Source organism: Falco rusticolus, chromosome 3 (assembly GCF_015220075.1).
Source record: "Falco rusticolus isolate bFalRus1 chromosome 3, bFalRus1.pri, whole genome shotgun sequence".
Classification (NCBI taxonomy): Eukaryota; Metazoa; Chordata; class Aves; order Falconiformes; family Falconidae; genus Falco; species Falco rusticolus.
Window position 1 is genome coordinate 16,865,711 of NC_051189.1, and position 14,886 is coordinate 16,880,596.

The following is a 14,886-nucleotide window of genomic DNA, read 5'->3' on the forward strand; positions in this document are numbered from 1 at the left end:
GGTAGGAAACAGAGATAGAAGTGTGGCTAGAGGCTAACAGATCAGCCATTACTGACTTCATAATCCATGTAGACTCTTAATGTGTTAAATGTCTTGGAGCTGCGTTTTTAAAATCTTAGGAATGAAACAGGGAAGGAGCTTGTTTTAGCAAAGCAAGAAGGAGTTTCTGACACAACATAAAAGAGCTACACTAGAGGAAAAAAAGGGGAAAAAATGAAAACCAACCCTTCCAGGACTTTCTATTTTTTGCACATAAGCATAGATATGCACACAACAGATGTTGCTGAATCCAATCCTAAAAATCATGAATTTATCATCGCCCTACCTAAACCCACAAAATATTTTCACTTCAGCCAAGCATTGAATCCTGAGCTTCAAAGATCAGGAGTGAATGCATCTGAAGTAAACAGGATTTGAGTGCTTTGCTGGTAAAGGCGTAGGCTTACTCTTTATATTCCTAAGGATGAAGAAAGCGTTTTGCTGATACACAGGAATAACGAAAGAAATTACATTGTTGAAAATTACTTGAAATTGCTATTATAACAATAACAGATCAATCAGTTAATAGCTTACCATCAAAATATAAACCTACTATGTTTCACTCAAGTCTGGATATACATCATTAATCTCTAATGAGGAGAGATGCCTGTGAGGGCTATGTTATGTTTTACTAGGAAAGCTTTAAAAATCATGACTATTCCAAATAAAGGAAAAACTTCTGATCCTTCCAGTTTCTGACAAATATAAACTAGAAGGTCTGCAATTATGGTGACATCTGAGTTGAAATGTATATTTAAAGACCGCACGGGGAACAGTGACTGTATTTAATGCTGTCCAACATTTGCTGACGTAGACATAGTTTTAAACTCATTTTAAACATGTAATATTTAATTATTTGAACGAAGATTTTTTCAGTTAAGCATCTCACTCAAGATGACTTTAAAAATTCATTAAAGGAAAACATTTCTACAAAATAAAAACCATGCGGGCGTTTCTCCAAATAGAATTGGTGGAAAATGCATCGCTTTGCTCTCCTGCTTTTGTTTTAAAAATAGCAAAAAACAACAGCAAGATAACAGCTAGACATGTTTAAAGGAAAAGCTCCACTACCTTCATGCTTTGAAACACAGATTTCACAACTTGAAGGGAAATCAGGGATGTGCTCTTGCCTCTTCTAGAGAAATCTGTACAAAACTGACACCAAAAAGTCTATTTGCAGACACTAAAATAGGTTACTTCAGAAGCTGAGTTCTGCAAGCATGATGTGGCCCAAAAATGAAGTGGTCGGGTACAGGGTGCCCCGAAATGGGCTGTTTCAGTGCCCGCCTCAGCCGTGGAGCCCCCGCTCCCAACACCTGGCTTGGGATGGTCAGACAGGACGAGGGACCTGTCCTGAGAGCGGCCAGGGACAGCCCGCAGCGCTGGAATCGGGGTAACGAGGTCACCGAGCTGAGGGGATTACGCAGAGTCCAAGAGCCAGGGACAGAGAATCACAGCGGGCTGACGGGCCGATAACCGTGAGGAAATACGAGATAATGGCGGAGCGGCCCGGGCAGGCGCGGGCGGGCGGCGGGGAACGCAACCGCGGCGCCCCCTGGCGGCCAGCGCCGCCGCCGCGCCCGGCCCCGCCCGGTGCCGGCCGTTCCCCCCCGCCCCGCCTCGGGGGGCCGCAGGGACCGACAAGGGATTGTGTCGCAGGCCGGCGACAAGCAGAGAGGGAGAAGCCCTCTGCAAGCTGGCGCTCAGCCGCCGCGCCCGGCTGGCTAGTGCAAAGGGGCTTACGCAGCCCGTGCTGTGGGCGGTTCACCCCGACAGCCCGACACCTGCCCGTGCTACCGCAGCGGCAGCCGGCGCCCAGCTGGGACCCCCGCCCCGGCCTCTCGCAAAGATGCGCGGTCAGGCAACGAACGAGACCCCACTTAATGGGCCAAACAATTAACAAGCTCGCCCCTTATGAAGCACGAGCAAATTCATGTGGCAGGAAGGCACTGGGAACCCCGCTCCATCAGTTCCCCGCTGCCACAACCATTCGTTTATTCCTGCCTCATTCATTATGCGTCTTCCATCTTCCGCAAAACGCCAAGCAGGTATCATCTGGGACTACGGTATCTTAACCACACAGTCCTCAGTCATTCCCAAAGCAGTATTCATCCCATATTCCAACCGGCACAAGGGTTTAGTGGGGAGGAATTGGAGTAAGACGCTGCATGCCAGCCAGGAAAGAAAAACAATAGTTGTACTGGCAACTGCAGTATTTTATACCCATCAAAGGCCTATCTTTCCAACTATGTACTGTTTTAATATAACATTTGTATCTATTAAAAGGTAATCTTTAAATAAGGATATGTTTTCATAACTTCAATAGAAGTGGCTGTTTACCTGATTTACTGTTTCTTCAATTGCTTCCACATAATGATTAAGTTCTCTGTCCATTGCAGCATACTCTAACATGACATTTTCAATGCTCTTAACATCCTCTGCATCATCTGAAAAACAAAATATTTTTGTACACAGGTGATCAGTTGTATTATTTTCAGTTTGCATTTCTTCTTTACAAGTATAAAGACAAGTATTAATGTTAGAATATCTAAAGCCTCTGTAAGGCACAGCAGGTGTTTTCAAGTTCCTCAAATAGAAGACTTTTTTCCAATTTTGCAACTGTAAACCTTGACATTTCTTGGGTAACTTGAACAAACAGCTTACTCAGGAAGACACTTCCCTTGTTTCATGTGAACGGGAGAGTGTGTGTAATTTCGTCTACCAACACCTAGTCATTAGACAATCAGGGTATTTTCTGCAAAAGTTGTATTTCATGACTCATCACATTGCCTCAGAAATAGTCAGAAAAAACTTAAATGCCCTCTCAGTACAAATGGTTCACAGCTATAATTAGACCCCTTAACCCCAATAAACATAGCTACCAAAAAATGAAAACAGAGCTAGCATTTTATAACCCAGGAAATAATGGAAAACCGAATAGCATTAGTGAAACAAGCAGTAAAACTTCAATTACCAGTGAAAATCAATGGATACAGGACATGTGCTTGGAAATTCACACCCCTTTTTACTCTCTTCTGCATTCCCCCTAATTTCACTCCTTTCATCTCTTACTACACTGCTGTTTTCCTGTCCTAACGTTGTCATGCATCTGCTTAGCTGGAGAAGGACCCTTTGTAGATGCTACAGGCATAACAGCCATGGCTGCATCTCCTGACACAGGTGCATATACCATACCAAATACTGCCAGCTGTGGGAGGACAGCCAGCTACCAGCTCCTAACCCATTTAGGAAATTAATAAATTAGGAAACATAAGTTTCCACTTTTCCTACTCCCATTTTTTCCTACCCTGCACTTTCCCAGTATAAAGAAAACAGCTGGAAGCAGTGGAAGAGCCCCGTCTGCTGTGCAGCATTAGGGGTTGTTATTTGATGGAGTATTCTTTACAAGCAGTTTAAGTAGCTAATCTGTGCTGGTGCTGTTATTTTTAGGAAGAAAATTGTGGTACAGCTTTTGAAATTACTTTTATTTTGAAGAAAGGAAAATGTCTTCTGATCTGGCAAGCTAGTGCCCTTCCTAAATTGCTAACTGTACTAGTACGTTAAGAGCACAAAAAATCTTTCTCGGCAGAAAACTAACATAAAGCATTTTATATGGCCATCTTAGCTTGAGAGCAGAATCTGAAACTGCTGCTGAAACACATCACTCTGAGATAGGAGCTTCATACCATATGAAACAGTGACAGATCCAGGAGACAGAGGGAAAAGCACTAAGATATATTTACACAAAAAAGTTACATAATAAGCCATACTATTTTGTGAACATGGCAATTACAGTCATGATGTTTCCCTTAATTATATACAGGCTTGGTATGTATCCATTTTTCATTAAGTAGATGAATGGATAATGCAGACAGAATCTTGGCATTCCTGCAACTTTCTTCTGAATAATCAGCATTTCCCTCTCCCCTTTCCCTTCCCTCCCACCCTATTTCCATATCCTATCTGGTAACTATGATCATGCTCTTTTTCCTTCCTGCTAGGAAGCATATGAAGTGTCTCCTTCAAGGCTGACACAAATGGCACTCCATGAATCACAGGAAAGGTTTGTGTAGCAAGTAACTGTCATTCTCCTCCCCTGGCCAAAATGAATCATATCCATGACATAAAGAAACTACAGTGGCCTAAATCTTTTTTTTTTTTTTTTTTTTTTTTTTAGGGGAAAAGAAGTGCATTGTTAAACACCAAGACAGCTCTATTAACACCATCTTTCGTAAAAGTTAAAAAGCTTTAGGTAAAGAATAATAATGTTGCAACTTGAGAGATGCACTAAAATACTAAAATAGAAGATCAGAAGATCAAAGAGGTAGAACACAGCTCAGGCAAGAGGGACATGTATCTGTAACTACATCCTGCCGTACATTCTTCACGTATTGACCGTTCCACCCATCCACCAGCATGTCTTAAATCTCAGTGATGTTCACCATTTTCCTTGTTGCTGTTTTTTCATGTACATGAAGTATGTTATATATACTGGGAATCTGCTGAATGCGTCACTAACACATGATTTTAGCTTGCCCCTGAAGGCACTATGGACATAAAGACAGATCTGAAGGACTATATGCAGGTCAGTTGTTGTCCATCCCCCATTTCTGCTGTTTGACAGATACTAGAGTCCATCTTCTATCTGCAATTCCATCCATAGTCCAAGGTACTGAAAGCTAAGAGGAAATCTCCCATGTTGTTCCCAGCCATTCATCTCCCCATCTCTTACACAAGATTTATAAGAAAACTTACATTACAGGCTATTTGATTTGCCATCTTGCCATCCCACAAAAAAACCTCTCCCTTCCCCTGATGAGCGGAGAACACTTCTGCCCTTCCCTGGTAAGGGGCAGATGCAGAGCAGAGCTTTGGTGCACATGATGAGAAGCTGTGGGTGACTATATGGGGATGTAAAGTTTTACAGCTCACCAAGGCAGGGATCCCAGCACCTTCAATGTTTCCTTACACCAGACTCCGCCACAGACTAATCAGAACACACCAGTTGACCTCATCTTACTAGGGAACAAGAAATTAGAAAAGACTTTTCTCTCCTCACCACCATCCCACAACTCACTCTCCCAAATCCCACCAACCCATTAATTTAACAGCATTATATCACAAAGAACCAAAATTTAATAATCATATCCAACTTTTGAAAGATGCAAAAGGCACTGTCCATTATCCACTCTGCAAGCCCTGCTGCTACTCTTATTTCAGTTGCGAGGAAGGCAGTGGGGATTCATGGTAAAGAGACTCAGGGCACTTTCTCTCTTCCAGCAGGCTGTGACCACATTATCTGCTGAACACCCTCCAGCCAGACTCCCGCTACAAAGCCAGCTAACTCTCCAAAGTACTCAAACCTTGCACTCTGCAGGCTAACAACCTAGCTCAACACCAAAATCAAACGCTTTGCAAGTGCTGGATCAGTGCCTTTCTGTTATCTAATCAAAAATTATCCTAATCTTGTTCCTAATTCATATCTAAGGAATGCATTCCAAACTCTCTGCATATGCTTTTAGCTATTGCCACAAAATACCATTGAAGTTGCATACTGTAGTTAAGTCTCCTTGTTATCTAAACTAAATATGTTGAGTTTAGTAAGCATTTCTCCACAAGTCCTTACCCTCACCACCCAGAGATTATACATTTTGCAATATTACATCTTTTACTCACAGAAAGCCCAGTTCAAGGCCATAATTTTCATTTTCAAAGCCCCATGTGCATCGTTAAAATTAGCTGGCTGAATATGCATACTTCATGACTGTGAATTCCAGCTTGCGTGACTTTATGATCTCTTTTTGTAATGGAAATGTGGATACTATTCTGAAGTCTCCCTAAATATTTACAGAACAAAGTCACATAAAGACACTAGCAGGAGTTCAATTTCTCATTTCTATTAAGAAACCAAACTGATCATGCACGTGGTCCTTACTGCTGATTCAAACTGTAATCAATCGGGACTGGGTTACGTATCACAAACCCCACAGCATTAAAACAGAAGTTGCAATAACAGGATAAAGTCAGCACTGGTTTAATACTTCCTATATTAACACTCATCCAAAATGCCACCCACTTATCTAAAACTTGCATTTCCTTCTAACATCTGAGTTCACATCTACTTTAGTTCCCCGTATACATCCACAAGTTAGCAAAATATCTAAAGATTTTACACAACTACCTCTTTTTCTGTGCAAAAGTTACAACATCAGTACTTGCTTATTTAGGCTGTTCTGCAGCCAATATGCAGCAATTAAAAAAAAGCATTCACTTCCACTGAGGACTGTCTCAAACACAGAACATTCTGGAATCCCATGAAATCACAGGAAGGCTCTAAGCCTACAAATATAACAGTACTTAAAATGAATGCTTAAGCACAGACAACACGTATTAACATAGAGATATATATACTTTTATATCTTTATAATATTGGCTAACAGAAGTCAAACTTTCAATTTAAAGAAAACGGGATATTGTCAGTTCTACCTCTTGCAGTATATGTTGAGTTGCTTTGAATTTCAAGGCTATGCACTGTTGCTTCTATCAGGCTCTTCCATCATTTAAGGCAGAAGAGGAATTGTCAGTTCTACCTCTTGCAGTATATGTTGAGTTGCTTTGAATTTCAAGGCTATGCACTGTTGCTTCTATCAGGCTCTTCCATCATTTAAGGCAGAAGAGGAATGGTATACCATTGCCCACAAATTTTGACAGTAGATTTCAGACTTTTAAAACACACGTAACACAAACATCTGTCACTTGAGCCAATAGCAACAGCAGTAGTAGGCAGTTGTCTTCATATGCACCAGCAGCAGATAAAATACACACTTTGCCAGCAGGTTTCAAGTTACTGCTGACAGCAGAGGAACACAGGCTCCCCGACTCCTTGATTTAGTTCCATCTTGTGGAGAAGAACATACATTCTCAATTCAGGATACAGCTAAGCATTTTTGTTGTTGTTTTTAGCAAGTACTTAATTTACAAAACCAAAAGTGCTAGCTAAGACACACTCCTCTGTGCCCCCAGTTCTGGTCTACTCAAAACTGTTGGTATTTCAAGTTGGACAATAAATCTTGAAAAAAACTATCAATTGACACACACTTTTAAAGAATAGATTCACAAAACACTTGGAGAAGACAGTAACAAGACGTCCCTCTACTGTCTAGATGTTCAGTTGTGAGAGGATACAGACATATTTAGGAGATGCTGTCTTATTTTCCTCCTCTGTCTAGATATAGCTGGACCCTGCCATGATACCCCAGACTATACAGACCAAGAGGAACTAAAACAGGAGACTGGCTGCCTCTGCAGCACTGAGGGTTCATCTTCACTTTTTCTCCAGCAGGTACATGGACAGCTCCTCAGAAAACTCTCACCGAAGGAGAATTCTTTCAAAATATCATCTCGCTGACCTGTAGCATATTTTATCTATTAGGCTGCAAAAAAAGCAGAAAGCCAGTACAGAAAATTCTGAACTAAAAGAAATTAGTAGCAATACAAAGGACCAGCAGAAGAATGGAGAAAACCAGTTTCATCTCCTGAATGCAGGTGTCCTCATATTAAAACCAGAAAAATGGTTAAAAGTAAAATACCCCAAAATCTCCATCGAGCCCTTTGGATGGGGAACTAACCTTTGCAACTCATAAGAGAAGAAAAACTATAGCTCATTAGAGGGCCATCAACCATGCTGGGAATGGCAATTGGTGGAGTAAAGGGGAACTCAGGGCAGTAATTGCAAAATTTCCCTCCATGCAATAGTCAGAAGCTACTTACTGCTGAGGCTAGTCCTAAAGAAACGTCCAGCTTCTCAGGAAATGCCTTAACTGGGCTGTTTCCAGCCATTTCAAGCTGGATTACCCTCACTGTCCTGTAACAAAGCCATTCTGCTTGCATAGAAAGTTTTCATATACGCAGTTAGAGACTGAGCATGAGTGACTTTACAGGCCAACACCTTCACCTAGATGCTAGCACTCCAGTGAAAAGTGGGTATATCTTACCAAATGACATTATATCCATGAGAGAAACAGAAATCTACTCTCGGTGACCCTGCCTGAGCAGGGGGGTTGGACAAGTTGACCTCCAGAGGTCCCTTCCAATCTCAATCATTCTGTGATTCTGATACTCCTCAATATCCAACAACCTCTTCTCTAAACCATTCTTCTGGAAGATGGTTGAAAGTAAATTAATGTTCAAGTCCTCTCAAGCGATGAAGGAAGCTGAAGCTGAGTTTCCTATATTCTACCAAAGAAAAAAATCTAAACAGAAGGAATAAAAGTGAGAGGAGTGTTGGAGACAGGACTAATAGAACTCATAAAGCAAAGACCAGCACAGAAGAACACCATAAGCTGTGCCCTCAGTTGCACGAGAACTATTGCTTGTGAATGATTTCTGAAGTTTCACCTTATTTTCTATTCAGCTTCTGTTAAGAAATTGCAAATCAAACTACAACACTTGGATTCAGGTCAAGCATTTTGCTGTACCTGAGTGAAGTCTTCTGAGGTTTTATTTTGGAAAGGGCAGTGCTTTTCAGTCTGGATTTAAACATTTGTTTTATTCAGCAAATAACTGAAAAAAAAAATCTCCATTTCTCCCTGCTTCATTTTTTTTTTTTTTTAAGTAGGGTGAGCCAAGAGTGTCTGTTAGATTACAGACTACTCCTGGCAAAAAAACCCCTCATCTTGTGTTACCAGCCATTTCCCTGTAGGCTATGACAGTCTGAAATGGGAAGAGATAAGACTCAGTGACCTGGGAAGCTCCTGCCAAGCCCACGAAAGTGAAACGCAAGTGCATGATATTGTAGAAAGAATCAGAATTTCAACAGAAACAGACCGTGCAGGGTCTGAATGCCCAGTTTGAAACATCTCAGTTGCTGAATGCCCAGTTTGAAACATCTCAAGGGGCCAGCATTTCCAGTGAGTGGGTGTTGCGCACTTTCTGAAAACAGTCATCTCAGAGTGGGCACAGAGAAGCTGAAGCACCCAGTATTACTAACCACTTTTGAAAATAACTTACTATATTATTCTATAATAATCATGAAACTTTTGCTCAACCTGAAACTCCCTTAAACTCCCTTGCCAGCAGAACTAGGCCAACAGTGCTTCTAAAAGCAACTTCTTTACAGTTGGGTTTTTTTTTTTTTTTTTCCTTCAAGACCACCAGGGGAAGGCTAAAAAGTCATAACGATCCCAGCTTAGACTTGAGAGGAGTAACAAAGATCTATCTTACCAGATATTTCTGCCACAGTATCCATAGACCGCAAACTAAAGGAGGATAATACCTCCAAACACCTATTGACACTGTAGTAACACCTAATGAAATAAACAGGGTTCTCACAGACAGTTTGATTTAGCAAAACACTCCAACATGTGCTGACGTGCTTTGCTGTACAAAATCCAAAGTAAAATATTATTCAACACTAATAGAGATTTTTTAATTTAGGCTGAGGCACACAATAAAAAGACATCAACTAATCTCTTATACAAGTAAAGAGAGTTTGCTTATGGAACACAAAGGGAAAATTTTTTTTATATCATATCTACATATTTTTTGCTACTGTAACCTCTGTATTTGATGCCACATATACAACACCAAGACATGAAGACAGGTAGTATGTACGCAGTTCCCCAAATAAAAATGGATGTTTGCTTGACTAAATATTAAGGCCTGTACAATTTGCGGGCTGCTTCCCTCCTTTCAGATGAGAGACCAGCACATGACCAGCACCTTTTTTCTCCTTACTAAATTCCAAGGTTGCAGTGAGGTTAATCTTTATTTCACCAATTAACACCTACTTAATTTTGCAGAAAGACCAATTTAAAGTTAACAAAGACACTGTAACTAGTAAGCAGAAGCATGAAAGATGGATAAAGCATTTACAAGATGCAACAGTTTTAAGAAGCAGCTCAAGCTCTCCTCTGTCATAATTCTGTATCAGTTTCCTGGCATTACGGTAGTATCGATGTAGAACTACCATGCTCTGTTCAGCAAATGAGTAAAACAGCATTCCTTAACACTATCTATATCCACGAGCCCAAGAAGAACAAAACCACAAGTTATGTTGACAGACAAGCAGCAAGAAAACACCAAGGCTGAGGTTCGTGTACCTTTTCTTTGGTAGCAAAAGGAGTTTCACAGGTCATTTCCCCAGACTCTCTGCTGCCCCTCAGCTAGGATAATATGACTTTTCACAGGGTCATATTATAAATTTGAAACAATCCAAGCTAAAAATAGCATTCCATCCTCCAAAACCAAACCAAACAACCCCAAAACCATGGTATTCCAGCAATTGAATCTGAAGTACAGATATACACACAGTTGTACCAGTACAATTGAGGGGGTGGCAAACTGTAGCAGGGTGGAGTTGGGGGGAAATAACTACCTCAGCCAGCTTGTTTGCCAAGAAAAAGTTAGAGGAACCACACCTGTTTTCTAAGTACAAGGCATATGCTATCTTCACAGAGAAATCTGACCAATCTCTTGCAAAAAAACCCCCACCTCTATTCTCCTAAAAGCATGCATATATATATATATATAATATATATATATATATAATATATATATATATATCTCTCCCTCTTTTCTCAGTGGATTTCAACATACGGTGAAATTAAGGCTGAAAACAACATTCACGAATAATTTTAATGGGAAAGGATTTTCCTATGACTAACAAGTTTCTTGCCTGTGGAGGCGTGGGCATGTCTACACCACACAATAGAGCATGGTTCAGAGCCCCAAGCTGCTGCTGACCTTGCCTTCCTCAGAACAAGAGATGGGAGGTCTGGGAATATTTAAAAGCAAGGGGTCTGCTGCTGTCCTCCTACCTATTTTCTCCTCTCAGAACTTGATATGATAACATTAGAACTCAGGCAAAAATTTTCCTGACATATTTTCCCTCACAAGGAACAGTGAAATATTTGTTAAGGTCTTGTAATTGCTACTCTTTTATCCCTCAGAACACTTTCTAAAACTGCTGTTTCACATGAAGTATTTTATTTCAAGACTGTTAATTAGCATTTACAATTTCCATAAAAGGTTCATAGGCTGCTTTATCTATGATTTCCACTGGAAAGGAATCCCATCAAAATCATATTTTTATGATTTTTTTATGAATCCAACAAGTTCATTTCCAACTTGTCAGATTTTTTCTAAAGCAGCACAATTTCTGCTCTATTACACAAGATCTCTACTTGCATATTATGAATTCTACAGAGATAATCCACCCCTTTTTTGTTTACAAGTCAACTGTGTTAATGCTTTCTCTTGTCAATAACTAATTCTTATCTTATTTTAAATTGCATTGACAGGTGGGAAATAAATATTTTAGTGTGAAGTTCAATTCTTTCTCTAATAAAAGGCATGATTGTTATTATCCAGCAGTAAACAATACCATGAGGTTTGCCCAAAAAAACCCTTTGCTTGTGTTAATGAACCTATTATATTTCTCATCTCAGAGAAGCTCATTCAAAGTGCCCCTTCATTGAACTAAATGCAGTGGTTACTTAGATTTTCCTGTTTGAGGGAAGCAGAAAATGGATTGGGAAGACATTTCATTGAAAAAAAACCCAACAAAACCCAATGGTAAAGATAGGCAAATAAACTCTTTTTGCACAAGACCATCAAAATTCTCAGAAACATTACTTCGCTGTCCAGAACTGGAGACAGCCTAACACAGACACCTGGCTAACAAGCTCTCATCAGAGCTTACTTAATCAGCTATAATGTTTTAGTAAATGCAACTATCTTGGTTCTGGGCTCAAGCTACCATAATACCCGAGTCTGGTGCAGATATATCCAACTCAAAACCTAATTGCGCAGACTAGAGATGCTGCATGTGGCACCACAAGAAATAGGAGGCACATGGTGGGTGCATCATCAGTGGCCTGGGCCACAGAAAACAGGGCCATGAGGCAGGACAGAAGCATGGGAGAATCGCCTCGCTAAGTGAATGAGTGTGCAGTTTCAGTATGGAGACAGTCTCACTCTCTCCCTCACTGCAGACTCCCTTCGTACTTCACAGGTGTCAGTATTAGTGCTTCTGCCTGAGCTGCTCAACAAACTGGTCCAACTAAAACTTGAGCAAGCTGTTCTTCTTAATGCAAACAAAGCCCCATTGGCAGACTGCAGTGTGAGGCACACAACAGGGCCAGTTCGGTTCAACATCTGTATCGATGATCTGGGCAAGGGGACTGAGTACACCCTCAGAAAGTTTGCAAGTCGACACCAAGTTGGATGGGAGTGTTGATCTGCTTGAGTGCAGGAAGGCTCTGCAGTGGGATCTGGGCAGGATGGATCGATGGGCCAAGGCCAATTGCATGAGGCTCAACAAGGCTCAGTGCTGGGTCCCACACTTGGGTCACACCAAACCCCAGGCAGTGCTACAGGCTGGGGCAGAGCGGCTGGGAAGCTGCCTGGGGGAAAAGGACCTGGGGGTGCTGGTTGACAGCCGGCTGGGCATGAGCCAGCTGTGTGCCCAGGTGGCCAAGGCAGCCAATAGCATCCCAGCTTGTATCCAAAACTGTGACCAGCAGGACCAGGCCAGTGACCGTCCCCCTGTACTCATCCCCCTGCACTGGGCACTGGTGAGGCGGCACCTGGAACCCTGTGTTCGGTTCTGGGCCCCTCACTGCAGGGGGGACACGGAGGGGCTGGAGCGTGTCCAGAGACGGGCAACGGGGCTGGGGAAGGGGCTGGGGCACAAGTCTGATGGGGAGCGGCTGAGGGAGCTGGGGGTGTTCAGCCTGGAGAAAAGGAGGCTGAGGGGGGACCTTGTCGCTCTCTGCAGCTCCCTGACAGGGGGCTGTAGGCAGGGGGGGGTCGGTCTCTTCTCCCAGGGAACAAGCGACAGGACAAGAGGAAACGGCCTCAAGTTGCACCAGGGGACGTTTAGACTGGATATTGGGAAAAAATTCTTCACTGCAAGGGTGGTCAAGCATTGGAACAGGCTGCCCATGGAGTCACCATCCCTGGAGGTGTTTAAAAAACATGTAGATGTGGCGCTTAGGGACATGGTTTAGTGGTGGACTTGGCAGTCCTGAGTTAATGGCTGGACTTGATGATCTTAAAGATCTTTTCCAACCTAAATGATTCTATGAGCTCTAATACAAGTTAAAGCAGTAGAACAAGTATCAAACAGGAAGGTAAAACCAAGATAATCCTTCACTTCAAGACAGTCCAACACAACTTATTTCAGCTCTGTTCAGTGTTCCCACACAAAAAAACCGCACAGAATCTAAACTAAGTTTCCACAACCAACACCAACAGATTCGTGAAGACACAAATGAATACTCTTCCAGATCACAAATTTTAACATTATTGACCTAAAATTAAACAGCTGGGGGAGGAAACATGCCAAAAAATTCTGGGTTTTAATCGTCAAATATTTTGATTAGAAACTTCCAAACATAACTTCGTTGGTTTTTTGTTGGGTTGTTTTTTTTTTTTTTAACCCACAGTCTCCCATTTCGTTTTTATATTTCTCCTTCTACAACCTTTGGCACTACTGAGTTCAGAATTTAGAGAAGCTGATCAGTAGTCCCAGACAGAGCAAGGCTAGACTTCAGCTAACTAGCCGGGGCACTGGCTGTACTGCAACTGAAGCAGCAAGCATCTCAGGGTGGGAAAACAATCCAGTTGTATATTCAGCCTTTTAGACAAATCTGGCTGGCAGGCAACTCCCAATTCTACAGCACTGTGAACAGAGCAGTGACATGTCTTACAACAGAGCTGACACTGGTACACATGCATAAAGGAATAAACAAAAGATAAATCAGATTCGTAATACACAGCTAACAATGGAAAGTTTGGGGGTTTAAAATCAGAAACACTGATTTGTTAGATTATCAGAAATGGGAATGTTAGTAGAATAGATATGAGTATCACCTTGAAAGTTAATTGTTAAAAATGAAGATATTTCCATATGCTTTGGAAATTTTCCAGTTTCTGTTGAAGAGAGCTAACAGACAGAACACAAGCAAGGTTAAACTACAGGAGTCTAGAAAACCAATCTCCCATGCAAGCAAAGGTCAAGTGATGTTCCACACACAAAGCATCCAATTCAGCATGAATCACGTATTGATATAGTACTTGAAGTGCTAACCATGCAGCAATACTAAAGCTAGGACTTTCAGAGCCCATAATTTCTCAATATGACAAAAAAAACCCAAAACAAAAAACCCCAACTAACCCAAAAAAACCAACCCACAACCTAATCTTCTTACACAGACAAGGCAAAGGCAAAGACTGCACACAAACTGCAAGCATAATGAAAACCAGCAATTCATTCTGCCTCCAGCAGGCCTCCTTTGCATAAAACCTCTTCTGTGAATTGGCAGATCTCCCCTTTTTGGCATGAATTGCTGGTATGTGGCATTCATTCTGTTGCTTGCATACTGGTAAGTGACGGAGCTAAATCTTTCCATTGCTGGAATTTCATTTCCCGCAAACTTCATACAAAAATTACTCCTACTATGAGGAGCTGCTACTTTGTTGCCATGTGGAAAATGCACATTGCTGTGCAAAAAAGGGCAATGCAATTCTGTATAGCCTGGATCTCTCACATGTGCACAAATATTTATGATTTTGAGGGGAAACAGGAATTTGTTTGATGGCTTACAGTACACCACAGATGATGGTCTCTCAGACTGTTTTTTAGATAACACTGTTATCTTTGTCCACAGTAGAAAAGAAGTAGCTTTGTGGGGGCCTCGTGGCATTTAAAGGGGCAGTTTTGAGAAAACAGGAATGTCAATTGAAACCTAGTGTGGAAATGTTCTGTAACTAGATAGGAAGAAGTAGAAGGCTCCCTCTGTTCAGTACTTAAACAGAACTGGTAAACGATCACATAGCTCTTGG

At 41.6% G+C, this 14,886-nt stretch overlaps 1 protein-coding gene across 4 annotated transcripts in view; it reads right to left on the bottom strand.

Moving 5' to 3' along the window:
- The window catches only part of NSMCE2 (NSE2 (MMS21) homolog, SMC5-SMC6 complex SUMO ligase), a 136,111-nt gene that overhangs the window by 103,281 nt on the left and 17,944 nt on the right, over positions 1–14,886 (bottom strand). For all 4 annotated transcript variants that reach the window (XM_037378740.1, XM_037378743.1, XM_037378741.1 and 1 more), the window contains one exon: positions 2,380–2,486. In XM_037378740.1, the coding sequence (XP_037234637.1) occupies positions 2,380–2,486 (107 nt within the window). The remainder of the gene's footprint in view (positions 1–2,379; positions 2,487–14,886) is intronic.